This window comes from Motacilla alba, chromosome 1, assembly GCF_015832195.1.
Source record: "Motacilla alba alba isolate MOTALB_02 chromosome 1, Motacilla_alba_V1.0_pri, whole genome shotgun sequence".
Lineage (NCBI taxonomy): Eukaryota > Metazoa > Chordata > Aves > Passeriformes > Motacillidae > Motacilla > Motacilla alba.
In genome coordinates this window covers 41,819,333-41,832,691 of record NC_052016.1, presented here as the reverse complement: position 1 = coordinate 41,832,691, position 13,359 = coordinate 41,819,333, and the positions used below count along the sequence as shown (strand labels likewise).

Here is a 13,359-nt window from a genome sequence, read left to right as displayed (position 1 = left end):
AAATTAATCACATTGCTCTCAGGTACTTGCAGAACAAGAATTTTTTAAACCTTTAACACGCACACGTTTTGGTGGAAAGAAGAAAGAACTACAGTACAATTAATCCTACTACTATCATCTGGTGTTCTCATTTGGATACAGAGCAATTCATAAGGCACAAACTCAAGACTCATGAAGACTCAACCTTCTCCTGCAGACGTTGGTGGGAGGAAGAGAGAAAGCACACATATAGAAGGCACAGACACACAAATCTCTCCAGTATCTTTTATTATATATTTGGGAAAGTAAAAGGGGTGGGGGAGAGGCTGTCCTTAAAAGGCCTAGAATAAACAGATGCAAGACAATCAGGTATTCAGACCAAGAACTTCCTCAGTCCTGTGACCTTACAGCTTAGTGGGAGAAACGCTAATGTGAACTTTGGTGATCATCGTTCTCTTCATAATCACCTGGACGGATCACAGCTGATAGAAAACCTTTTAAGCCTTCCCACCTTTGATCTGTTCTCAACAGAAGCTGAAAAATGGCCAGACTCTGTATGGCATGTTAAGAACAGGTACTGAAGTTCTTTAGAAGTCCTCTTAGATACATCTTTCCAAGTGAATGAGACAGAGTAGAAACAAGACTAAGAACATCCTCACTGAGAGAGATCTGCCCCTCAAACAGTCGTTTCACACATTTTCCTACATGGAAGATTTACATGATTGTTAAAGAAGGATTTTTTTTTTCCTGGTAGATTACCTGGAAAATAATTAAGATAACTGATGAGCTATTCCTTCCTGAAACTCCTGCAGCTCCTCTAGAGAATGGGGGAGTGCTGCCCTAGCACGACGCAAATGAGATCAATTAGTACGGAAATTGCAGCCCATTCCTCTGCCTGGCCTCCGTGGCTCTCTCTCTCCCTAAGAAAGGGGTATGGAGCAGGTCTTGTCCTTCAGGAGCTCACATTCTCGGGGCCCTATGCATAAGGCAAGGCAAGGCCCCTTTTGGAGAGCAGATATACTGAACAGCCTCTCCCAGGCTCTCCATCGCCACGTCCCCGACCCTACGCCCCCGCCCTCGGGCTATGCCCTATGCTGAAACCCTGAGCTCCTCCGCCTGAGGAGGCTTCCCGTCCCCACGAGGCCGGTGGGATGGGCGGCAGCCCCGCGGCGGGACCCCGGGACAGGCCGGGCAATCCTGCTCCTCGGCGGGACGCTCGGGGAGATCCCTCGGGCCGCCGTCCCCTGCCGGTACTCACAGTCCAGGTGCTTCTTCTTGGGGCCCATGACCTCGTGGGTCGTGGCCTTGCACACGGTTTTCGAGACGGCCGAGCCGGTCACGCTGTGCTGCGCCGCCGTGATGCGGTCGGTGAGGCTTTGGCCGGACATGGCGGGCTCGCTGGCGGCGCTGGAACCGAGCGCGGCTCCGCTCCCTCCTCAGGGGCCGGGACGGGAGGAGTCGCCGGGGGGATGGAGCTGCGCGGGCTCCTCACCCCGCCGTGCCGCAGGCGGCCCCCGCTCCGCCCTCAGGGACGGACCTGTCACCCGAGCAGGGACCCCTCCTCCTCCCTCCTCCTCCTCCCGCCCCCCTCCCCCGGCCGCCGTCCCCTCCCCCTGCGCGCCCGCCCGGCCGGGGACAGGGACACGCACTGGGCGCCGCAGGAAAATGGCGGCGGCCGAGCTCCTCCTCGGGCCTTGCCGGGCCTCTCCCGCGTCACGTGACCTCCCGGCGCCCCGCCCGCGTGACACGCGCCGCCCCCCTCAGCGCCGCGGGCGAGGGCACGGGGAGGGAGCCGGAGCCGATCCTCAGGCCGGGATCGCTTCTCCCGGGAGCCCAGGGTCCTGGGCAGCCTCCCCTGCCCCTGGCTGCCCTTCCCCTTGGGCAGGCTCCCCTTCCTCTGGGCAGGCTCCCCTCGGGAGGTTCGGTGAGCCCCTGTTCGGGTTCAGCGCCGGGTAAACTCTCCGTGGAGAGAGTGGGGGGTGTCTCCGCCCCTGAAGGAAGTAGTTTTGTATTTCTCAGCCTGCAAAGTTTTTGTGGAAACTCCTTTGGTGTCACCTTAGGCTAAGGAAAGCTCAAATGGAAAAAAATCTGTTCTTAGGCAGCAAAGGGTTTGGAGCCGGCTGGTTGCTACGATATTCGGAATTATTTTTACTTGAAAGCTCGCCAAAAAATTTCTCGAGTGTAAATCACGGCTAGCATAAAAACACTGGTGGTTTTCAGGTCTTTCATGATTAGCCTTCCAGTGTTCTGCTAGTCAGCTCCTTGGACCTATTCGGTGGCTCTGTCCTTGTCAGTCAGGGATTTTGTACGAAGTTACTCGGTTTCTGTTCATAAAAATCAGAAAAAAAGTTCCTTAAGGTGCCTTCTCCCATCCTAGTACCTACCTATAGCTGTAAACCTGGCTCCGTGTGGCAGACAGTGAGGGGCAGCTGCTTGGCGCCCTTAGCTCCCACCGCCCCTTGCCCAAGTGCCGCCCCAGCCTCCCCGCTCTCCGCAGCTTCCATCACTCCTTGCAACAGCGCTCTTCTCCTCCTCCCCAAACACACAGCAGGGAATAACACGGCAAAACCACAGGATTCCAGCAGACAAAGTTCTTCCTCTCCCAGAAGTGCCTCCTGAGGAGTTTTCTTGTAAGTGTCCCCCATCCATGAAGCTACTGAAATATTTATTGGGCAACTTAAAGAGAAGCAGTATACAAATGATACTCAGCTCTGTCTGCTTGACAGGATGTGTAAGTAGGATTATCTGTTTATAATGCGTAAGGAAAACTGGTGTCAGAGTAGGAACGTCTGATGAAAGCTGATCCCAAATAATGCCATTTGTGTGTGTGTAAGGAAGGCTAACAACATAGAGAACTTGCTTTCTTCATAATGCCAAGCTCTTTGAGGATATTGCTGTATTTGTATTTCTTAGCTCCTCCTGAACTGCTTTAGGACTCCCAAATATCCAAGCTGGGGAATAAATCACTGATGTATACAGCAGCAGACTCTGGCATAAGACAGCTTTAGCATAAAGCTTCACACTATGGAAGCACAGGGGCTGCTATAGGCTACTGATACAGCAACACACATTGGTATTTTTTATGCTAACTTCAGCTAAGACCTGAATTTCAACACCCCATTTCAAGCTGCTGTTTGGAGAAATTCCATGGAATTGGCTTGAGTAAATTAGGCTCCATCAATTCTTCTTAGATGATGCCTGTCACTTTCTCCAGGAGCAGTGAAACTATCCAAACAGAGGAAGCTTGTGACTCTAGGAGTTACTGAGACCAGATTTGGACAAAATATCTCATTCCTAAGGGAACAAAAAGTGACCTCGATCTTAAAGGTCCGAAACTAAAAATAAATTTTGCCTTTTTTACAGTCCTTCTTGTTCACAGAAAGCTCACAGTTTTACTCCACAGTTAAAAATTCTGCTTGCAATGCTTGTTCATAAGCAGAAATGGATGAGAGAACTGATGGCAAAATGTATTTTGATAATTGTTTGTTGCTTTTTAATTGCTTGGGAGACACTTGATGCCATTACAGCAAGAAGCTTGAAGCACTATGATAGATAATATCTGAGCACCTCCCAAAGATTTGGAAATTGAAATCAAAATATTATCTCTTTTCCTTTCCAACCTGGAGAAAACAAGTTTGATTAGCTTATAACTCATTTGTTTTTGTTTGTGTGCCTGGGTGTGCTTGAGAATGAAAGGAGGAAGGAGAAGATATCCAAAGAGAAACTACTCCAGAGATAGGAGTCCTATATTTAGTGAAGGAGCAAACCTAAACAACATTCTTTTCTCTTGTGAAAAGTTCTTCCAGAATCTGGATCTAGCTCTTGTGAAAATGCTGTATCATGCATTCACAAGCTCCCCAAAATTGACAGTGTTTAGCTGGTATTCAGCTATCTGGGAAGGACAAACAAGCTGACAGAACTTTTTCTTCTCATGTGCATTGTACAGTACTGAAAACCTAGCCTCAGCATGACCTCTGCAATTTATTATGTGTATCATTTTCTTGCAACAAGCCTGTCACATGGTAATGTCTGCAGTCCACCAGGGTGATTTGGTGTTCCCAGTGCTGCTGGCATCCATGCTCTTCCTCCTTGCTTCATGGAATCACTATTAGGAGAGCCATGGGTTGGGAGCACTATTAATTATCTTCAAATCTAAGCTAGGTGTTTTGGCTGAATTTCAGGTCTATTAGAAATCAGCCCATCTGAGCCACAAAACTAGTCAGGAACAAAGCTGAGCATATGCTGATAAACTGTTGCAAGCTCATTACCAAGGATTTGAGGCCATATCTGCTAACAGCAACAACAAAAAAAAAAAAAAAAAAACCAAAAAAAACCCAAACCAAAACAAAAAAACCCTATCAACCATAATTTGGGAAGCTAAGGGGTCTAGTGAAGAGAAGTTGAAGAGAGAGAATAAGTTTTAAATAGGGCTGGGCGTTGGAACTACTGAAGGGAAATGGAAAGAGTGATGGGGCAAGGAGGCAATGGGGAGGAAAAGCAAAGGCAGCAAAGCCACCTGTGTAAGGTTGGGAAATGCCCTATCAGTGTTGTATAAATTATTTAGATATAGTTATAATCCAGATGTTTCACATGACCCATTTAAAGGATCACTGCTTTTTCATTTGCTCTTAAGGGTTATAGCTTTTCAGGGAAGGTGATTTTGATATCAGCTCCAGGAATTCAGCATCCATTTCAGTAGACATAAGATGTAGAATAGACGGCAGAAAACAGAAAACACCAGCTTCCCAAATGTAGCTCTCTATGACATTTGTCCATGTCTGTGGCCACAATATGGTCCCATTTCTTGTGCACCTCTGGCAACAGAGAACTCCAGAGCAGCTGCACAGCTAGAACCAGGCCATTCACTGATCATATGCAGAAATCCAGTTAGTGATGCACTTTTTGAGTAGCCTAATTTTTCTCAGCCTAGTAGAACTGTGCCAGTTTAACACCAATGTATTAATTTCAAAGCAGTGTTCAAAGAGTTGGCAAAGACTTACCCAATGTTGTTTTTCTGTGACTGTAGCAAGAATTCAATATAATTTGCATCACCATAGCAACTTAACAAATAATTTTATGGACAATAATGAACTTTCTCCAGCAACGCCTCTAAGAAGATAAAGAAAATTAAACTGGAATAAAGAAAAATTATGGTTAAAATAACACTTGTTAGTGGCACAATGAAATAAAGTAGTCCAGGAGTACGGTTCTTGTTACTCATTCATGCTGCCAACAAGACCAGAAGCCAGCAGAGGTAGGCAAGGTGGCCACATTGCTTGGCTAGGAGGAAAGGAGGCAACAAGATCACTGATCACTGTAATCTGGAATATTTCAAAATAGTCATGAAACACAGTGGAGTTAGGATACTTTTTAAAGTGATATATCTCTTCACTACTCCAAATGTCCTTGTTCACAGGCTTTCCTTTTACTTCACTTGTATCCAGTTTCTGATCCTTCGTACTTTTAGTACTCAGCTCCTTCCTTTCCTAATGATCATAATTTCATGTTCATTCCTATTTCAAATACAGGAATCCCTTATCCATTCAAATACCCACCCTGAGTCTATCCAGAATTTTCCTGCTGAAACAGGGACATTCAGCTCTTGCTCCGCATTCCTCTTATATCACATGTGTTTCTTCAAGTTCCACACTGTCCTCACATCTATTCCAAGTCTATCAATCCTCAAATCTATTCCAACTCCTTGCAAACACAACTTCCTCAATCCATAGTCAATCAGAGATCTCTTTCCCAATTCTCCTCCCCCTCTCTGGAAATAGTGACAGCTTTCATGTTTCTTTGTTCCTTTTACATTTCCTCTTTTGTGCCTCTCTCTGTAAGGGAAATATCCCACTTCCTTCCTCATACACAGTATTCTAAGTTCTGCAGCTTGTGGCACCTTTTAATGCAGCTCCAGTTATCTAGTAGTCAAGGTCCCTTGAAGTGCTGCTCCCTGAAAGGAAGCTGACTTTGTCAATAAAGAAAGCAGCTGTCCAAAAGCTAATGTGATTTTGACATGATAAAAGCATGTAGGAAGGGACAAAAGTGAGTCAGTACCATTGCACAGGAGGGGAACAATCAGAACTAATTTTTTTCACTTAGGAGCAGGATATCTGTGTAGGAGCTCCCAGGCCTCATGAGAGTATCTAAGTAGAGGTTGACAACAAATATGATGCTTCTGAATCCTCTTGTGTGTTCTAACACCTTTCTCTCCTTGTACTGACATGAAACTTGCACACTGCAAGATTGATCGTGTCATTAATGCTGTAAGCAGGATTCCTATGTGCCTGACAAATGCACACAGTAAATGTCTTTGAGTGTGAGAGAGAAAGGAAACAAGCTCCCTTACATTTTGTTCACATTTCCCAGTGGATGTGTCAAACACTGACACCTCTGAAGAGCAAGAGGCTTACTGTCCTCTGCACCTGCCATGCATTGCCCATCAGTAAACATTCCTAATGCACTCCTGCTGCTCTCTTTCCTACTGTGGCTTTTTACACATCCTTTCTTGGCAGTGGGCACTCTCACAGTAACTCAGATACTGAACGAGGAAAAGCAAACCTTACAACACAGCCTCACTGGCATGGTAAGTGCGCCTATACACTTCCCCAAGTTTTCTGTAGACCATCTATCATACAGGAAAAAAAAAAAAAGTGGTCCCATCCCTGCTAGTGACACTTGTCCTCATCCCTTCTTCCTAGTTTGGTGTTGAAAACCCAGGGCCTTGCTGCCAAATGCTTCTCCCCATCATTGCAGGCTGGCAGTGTTTGTGAGACTTGGCAGGAGACAGCATTTGATAAGAATCCTTCTCTGGGCACCTCTGAGAGGGCACTGTCATTCATTTCACTCCCCTGCCAGTTCACAAACACCAAGCCAGCAGGGCAAGTACAGGAGGAACTGCATTCCTTTTGGCCTCCTGTAACTTGGAAGCATCCCCTATCATTTCCTTCAGTCACCTTTGAGCCAAAAGCAAGCAGAACACACTCCAGCCCCAAGGGAATATTTTTAAGGAAAGATATAAGCAAACAAACAGGCAGGGTATCAATGGAACAGCCACTGCTACCAAGCTAAAATTGGTACTTATGCTCACACTCTTGCACACATATACATGCAGCAGATTCCCTCCCTTAATCAATTCCCTCATTAATGTTGAGGATCATGTGCTCATGCTCTGTGTCTGGGAAAGCTTTACACCCACATGAATTTTGATGTGGAGCTGAAACAAAAATGTTGATGCTGGCAATGCCAGCTATAGAGAGTAAATAGCTGGAGCCTGCCAATGCTGACTTGAATGGAGCTTCTCACCCAGAAGAAAACCTACGTGTGAAAAGTATTCTCATTATCAGGTCTGTGCAGTAAAAGTGAATCCTGGTTTTCTTCCTCAAGCAAATAAATCCATTTATGCCAATGAGTTGGTCTCAAGCCCTGTATAGGTAGGATCCACTCTCTGGTCTTTGTGTGCGATCTGAGTCTTGCCCACTAGAATGAGTCAGGCTATCAGTGTTTGGCGCTGTGCTTCAGGGGTCATTGATGGCATTTACATGTGGGCAAGACTTCATGCTGATTAAATCAAACTACTGCACTGAAAAGAACATTAACTAAATGCCTCCTAACATTCTGATGGTGTATAAGCTATTTTAAATCTTAAAATCCATAGAGGATTTGTCCTAATTCATTCCAGTAAACACAAGTACATAAATGAAAGTGCTCTCTGTTTAGTAAATTGGAGGAAATGCATAAAAAAAATAAGTTAATGGCAATTTAAAAATGCTTTCTTTTTCAGGATCTGAGAAGCCAAGAATTGTGAGTAATATCGGAATGAATGTTCTCACCTTCTCTGTCATCCTGTGTTTCCTAGATTTATTTCTTAGAACTCAAAAAGCAATACTTTCTTAGTAGTAGTGGCACAGCAGGCTTGTCTTGATAACATGCTTCAGCCACGAGCCTTGTCTAGAAGTGATTGGATTATATGTTTTGCTTGTCTTCTCTACTGAAGCCAGGGACAGATGCAGGGCAGATGTTAATATCAGGGACACAGCACTCCCTTCACAACTGTGTTGGGCACCCACATTTCTGACAGCTCAATGGCCTTGAGGAGATCCCACAGTGGAGGGCCAAATGCAGGAGAATGCATACTCACAGTCCTGACTCAGGCTGTGCTTTCTCTGCAACTCCCCATGACTTGTGGCTAGTGTTGAGGTGCCAGAGAGGGGATGAAATAATATCCCCTCTGGGAACAAGAGAATTGCTATCACTACACCAGTGGAGTGGGAGAGGGGCTACAAGAAGGGTAAAATTTCCTTGGTAACCTCCCAATAAATCCGTATCAGTTTAAAGCTACAAGTGAATCTGGCAACAAACTTCTATGACTTCAGATCATAAGTCACCCGCTGTGTTGAAAGCTGTTTGATGTGGATATCTCCCCTGGCAACTGGCTGCAGGCCAACAAACTCACTTTCTATGGATCACAAAATCACCACAGTTTTTACTGGTCACTTTTTTTTTCTGAAGGTGGGAATAAAGGGTAGTAGAGGATCTGTGTTTTGATGCATCCACCTTCCCGGTTCTTCTCTTTGTACCACTTCCATGTGCTTTCAGTAATCAGTTAAGCCTGCCTTTGCCTTTCATACAGCATCCCTTTTCAATGGAAATCCAGACATGTTGGCAGTGCTTGCTACCAGAGGAGTAAAGAAAGAATAATGATCCAAAAGAAAGTATTACAGTCTCTCAAATAGCACTGGGATATTCTCAAGTCAAACAGTAGCCCTGCATGTGTTGGGATTCACTTCTAATATTCTTCAAGAGAGCCTGTGCATTGCTGAAGACTTTGCACATTTGTGCAATAGCAGCTGAAACCTAGGAAGAACTACAAAAGCAAGATGCTGATGATTCTGGGCACCTGTGCTTTTTAACCCTCACAACCAAAAAAATCAGTGAATGATAAAGAGCAAAAATGGATAGCACATGCATTGAACTTATTCAGATTTGATAACACAGTTGGAGGAAAGGGGAGAAGATAAATAGTTTGTGCAACATCTTGTTGCCCTGAAAGATCAGATGCCTAAAAGAATAGTTTTACTAAGAACAGTTGTAAAGAAAACAGTAATGGGGGTAGGTAAAACCACAAATAAAATACTTTGCAGGTCCATATTTCATCACATGGCAGTATACTTTCAGATGCCATATTCTGTTCCTACTGAATCTATGGCAAAATGCCCACTGACTTCAAACAGAATAAGTTTTGTCTCTCTAAGCTGTGAGTATGGCCAGCAATACTAATGCAGAATAGAAATAAATTGTATAGGTGAAGAGTAGGAAGTTGGTGCTGGAAATTTAGTGCCTGCGTGATCCTAATCCTTTTATTTTCAAATTAACAAACCCTTTTACACTTAGAACATTATATCAATCATTGGTTTTTTTGGTCTACAATATTTTATAGTCCATTGGCTGGAGTGATTATTGCTAATAAACTTTATTTAGTAAATAGTTTTTTAAATAGCTAACCCATGTTTTCAAAAGCATTAGGAACATTCTTTTCAAACCAGAATGTTTTGATATTGCAGCCAGTTTTGCTCAAGAAAGACCTTTGAACCTTCTCATTTGTATTCTCTTTCTTTTTACCTCCTCCTCCGTTGCATGACATTCGCTTTAGTGAAGTTTATCCAAATCTATATTCTTAAACCTTATCCTGAAAGTACATTTGATAAATCTTTGTAATTGATTGACAGCTCATAGCAGTATAGCAGGTATCTGTGCATGGATGTGAAAATAAATAGTATAAAATAAACTACTGAACTTTTTTTGCATTAAAGGAATTTTGCATCAAAACAAGCAAAATTGCCAGCAGTGTATCTGTAGTATTTTAAAATCAGATAAAAATAGGATTGCTGAATTCTTTAATTAACATAGCTGAAAGTTAGCCAAATCAGCTTCGGACACAGCAGGAGATGTACAGTTTGTCCTGATTTTGTGGGGAATGAAAAAATGTAATACTTGGCACATGAACTAACTGTGCTAACTTAAAATGTTACCAAAACATATTCAACTAAATCAAATATGGTGGTTTACCAGAGATTAGCACACATATTTTAACTGAACAGAAGTGCACAATTTTAAAGTTGTGGGTTACTGAAAGAAACAAAATCTAGAGAAAGTGATTATCAGTGACATAAAAATTTTGAAGAAAACTACTTACATGTTGAAATCAGTGGTCCTTTGGCCAAACTCTGGTGTTCTTACTGATAGAGATTAACATCATCCCCTATGAAGAGTTCTGCTCATTTGGGAATCCTTTCTTTTATGGCAAATGAAATCTCAAGGTGTTTCAACTGGAATGAACATTTTCCATTGTCAAGATGTTAAAACCCACCACTTTTTAATTTCTATGTTCACATTTGCATTAAAATGGTTTTGATTAGATTAGAGGTATACTATTATGATGGGGATAAATTCTTTATTAAACAGAAACAAACATCAAGTGAGTAAACATCATTAGTGCTTAAAAAAATCTAGACTAGATGTAGTAGCTGCTGTGTATGATGGAACTTCAGTGTCTTCCTAAGCAGATACTTTCTTGTCAAAATTTTAGAGCAGAATTCTGTCATTTTCAGATGTGCATCCTTAAGCAAAGAAACTCTTGTGAAAAACTTAGGAAAAGTCCAATTAAAAAGCCTCTGATGAAATCAGATGCAGCTTTCAAAACAGTCCTGTTACAGAAAGGCAAAACTGATTTTTCAGTTTCACTGAGGGAGTAAGGACTGAATCCAGAAAAATTTCTTGAGGGAGGACATTGTTACCTTCCCTGCAAAGCTTTAATGTTTTAAATTGTAGTTCAAATTCCTGCTAGTAAGATGAGGGGGGTATTCATTAAATTAATTCATGTGGCAGCTGCTCTCTCCATTCACTTTTCTGTAGACAGCCCAGCTCAGCTTGGGTGACACTGGCCCCTGTATGAGAGGGCTGTGTGCAGATAGCTACCAAATTTACTTTTAGTGGCATTTTCTGTCTTTAGAAATCATTTTTTTTCTTCGAAAATTTTATTATGAAGACTGCCTCATTCCCAGATATAACATTTAATGGTTTTGGAAGAAACAGCTACCTGCAGAACTTGTCTAAATTGCCACATCTGTTGGTGTTTCTCTAGTCCAGATCACTTTGTTTCCCAGAAAATACAGCTCATCCTCTCAGAGGACTGAGTTTCCCTTGCATGGACGGTTTGCCTGTTAAAAAAACTTGCCTTCAGAAACCACAGTATACCATGAGCACCCTTAGGCAACAGTTCCCAAAACAACCCCTCTCCGGGGCTGTGAGACAGTCTGAAGGGGAACTTGGAATGAGGAGTTACTCAAAAGCCAATTGGACTGCACCTTACTCTTTTACCAGCTCCCATCTTTCAGATGTCTATGAGATGTATTCTATAGTCACAATGGGTGAGAATTACAATGGCTCATCCATTTTACAGATTATAAACACCAAGACAGGAGACACAAAGACAAGAAAGCCCCTGCAGATTAGAGGGTGAGGCAGAAATCTTGCTTTTCCTCAAGTCAGGGCCACTGATTCCCTTTGCAGCACACTCCAAAGAGCTGTGACCTCTTTAGGTGAAACACGATTTTTGGGCATCGTTCCTCAAAGATCCTCAGATCTCTTTTCTACATCAAACCCATACTCCTTTGGTGGGGGAGGTAGGATGACTCAGTCACTCCGCAAGTTCTCTGTCACTTCTCCCTGATACATATTCTCAAGAAAAGCAGAATGCATCCATGCTCTTTGGTAAACAAAGGGATGTGTGGGAGCATTTGTCCCCTTAGAGACTTAGAGACATTGCATGGGTAGATGAAGCAGATCTGAAAACAAAGACATAATTCCAGTGCTCTAGCAAAAACATCTGGCCAGCACTGTCTCTTAAAAAAAACAGACTGGAGGAATGTAAACATATGTTTGGCTCACGAAGGAGTCGTTACATAAATGTTAATTATGAAGAGGATTTCCCATGAGTACAAGGGCTTTTGACAGAACTTTGATTCCATGCAGGACACAAATCTCAGGAGTCACATGCTCTGCCTTAGAGCTGTGCTGACACTTCTCTGAGTACTAAGAAGCAGCAAGGGCATTTGCTGTAGCACAGGAACAGAACAAGTTTTGATGATTGTAAGTGAAGTTTGCACAGCATCATGTTGAAGCAACTCTATGTAATTAAACAGTTCCACTGATTACGTGGAACATGTGAATATCCAGCTATGATCCCAAAATGGTAAGGCAGCTTCCCTTAAGTTACTTAAAGAAGATATCTGAGCATTATCATATCATTTGGTATAGCAAGGGCTATGGAGCCCTTACATTTTTGCTGTTATGGGACTGAGATTCTTCTCTTTGCTTTCAACATTTTAAGTTGTTACGATGTGACTTTCATGCCTTTTTCCTCCACAGTCAGGAGGTATTCATGTTAAACTGACCTTTCCAAAGGGATGCTGAGATTCTCACATGCCTAACATGACTCCAAGCTCCCACAAAGATCACAAGAACAGGGGACAACCTTAGGCTTTCTTTGCTGTGAATAGTGCCATTTAGCAAAGGGAGTGACTCACCACATCCTAAGTGAAGCCTGCCTTCAAACCATTAGGGTGAAGGCACCAGAGGACCAGTTTAATAATCACGCTGTTTGCATTGCTTAAACAGACACTGTGAGCCTCCTCTTCTTCTCCCCCTATGGCCATCCCTTCCTCCTGCATCACCCTTGTTCTTGCAGCACTTTTGCTTCTAGGTGGTGAATCTGACCAAGGAACTTACCTGACTGAAAAATATGGCTGATGTTTATCTGGCCTTTTTTGCAGTTGCAAAGTAAAACTGCAAGTTTTGCAATTTTACTTTTCCAGTTGGATCAGAGTTCCCTGTTCCAATTTGTGATGTGGCTCCAATGTCTGTCAGCAGAGTAAAGGAAATGAGAGGTGGGAATGTTCAGGTGAGAGTGGGAGTTCAGGGGTATAAAAACCATGGGTCTTTGGTGTGTGGTACTAAATATTGAACCATGCTTTGGGACTGATACCTTCTGTCTGCCTTGCCTGTTAAACTCTTACTGCATGTGGTACTCTATAAATAATGTCTTTTGAAACTATAGCAAGCCTATTTTAAAAGAGAAACACAGTTACTGAATTTCCACTACAATTTATCTGACAGCCCGCCTTCCTCCCCAGTGGCTGAAAATATCACTTATGTATTTCACAAATGCAAAACAGAATACTCCACTGCTTTTTCCTCCCTTTTAAAAGGAAATTGTGAGAATTCATCCTTTCAAAATGACTAAGAAAGGCAGCAGGACTTCTGCTCAGAAAGAAAGAGAGCGATCTAGATTTAAGGCTTTAGGAAGTTTCAAAAAGTGAGAAA

The 13,359-nt window shown here is 43.1% G+C and overlaps 1 protein-coding gene across 11 annotated transcripts in view; it reads right to left on the bottom strand.

Moving 5' to 3' along the window:
* PICALM (phosphatidylinositol binding clathrin assembly protein) overlaps positions 1-1,627 on the bottom strand; it is a 65,958-nt gene extending 64,331 nt beyond the window's left edge. For 3 of the 11 annotated variants that reach the window (XM_038127140.1, XM_038127148.1, XM_038127132.1), the window contains exon 1: positions 1,238-1,621. In XM_038127140.1, coding sequence (XP_037983068.1) covers positions 1,238-1,367 — 130 coding nt within the window. In that variant the 5' untranslated portion in view covers positions 1,368-1,621. Of the gene's footprint in view, positions 1-1,237 lie in introns of all 11 variants that reach the window. The other 8 variants (XM_038127094.1, XM_038127103.1, XM_038127112.1 and 5 more) reach the window with 8 other exon arrangements.
* Positions 1,628-13,359: the final 11,732 nt, after the last annotated feature.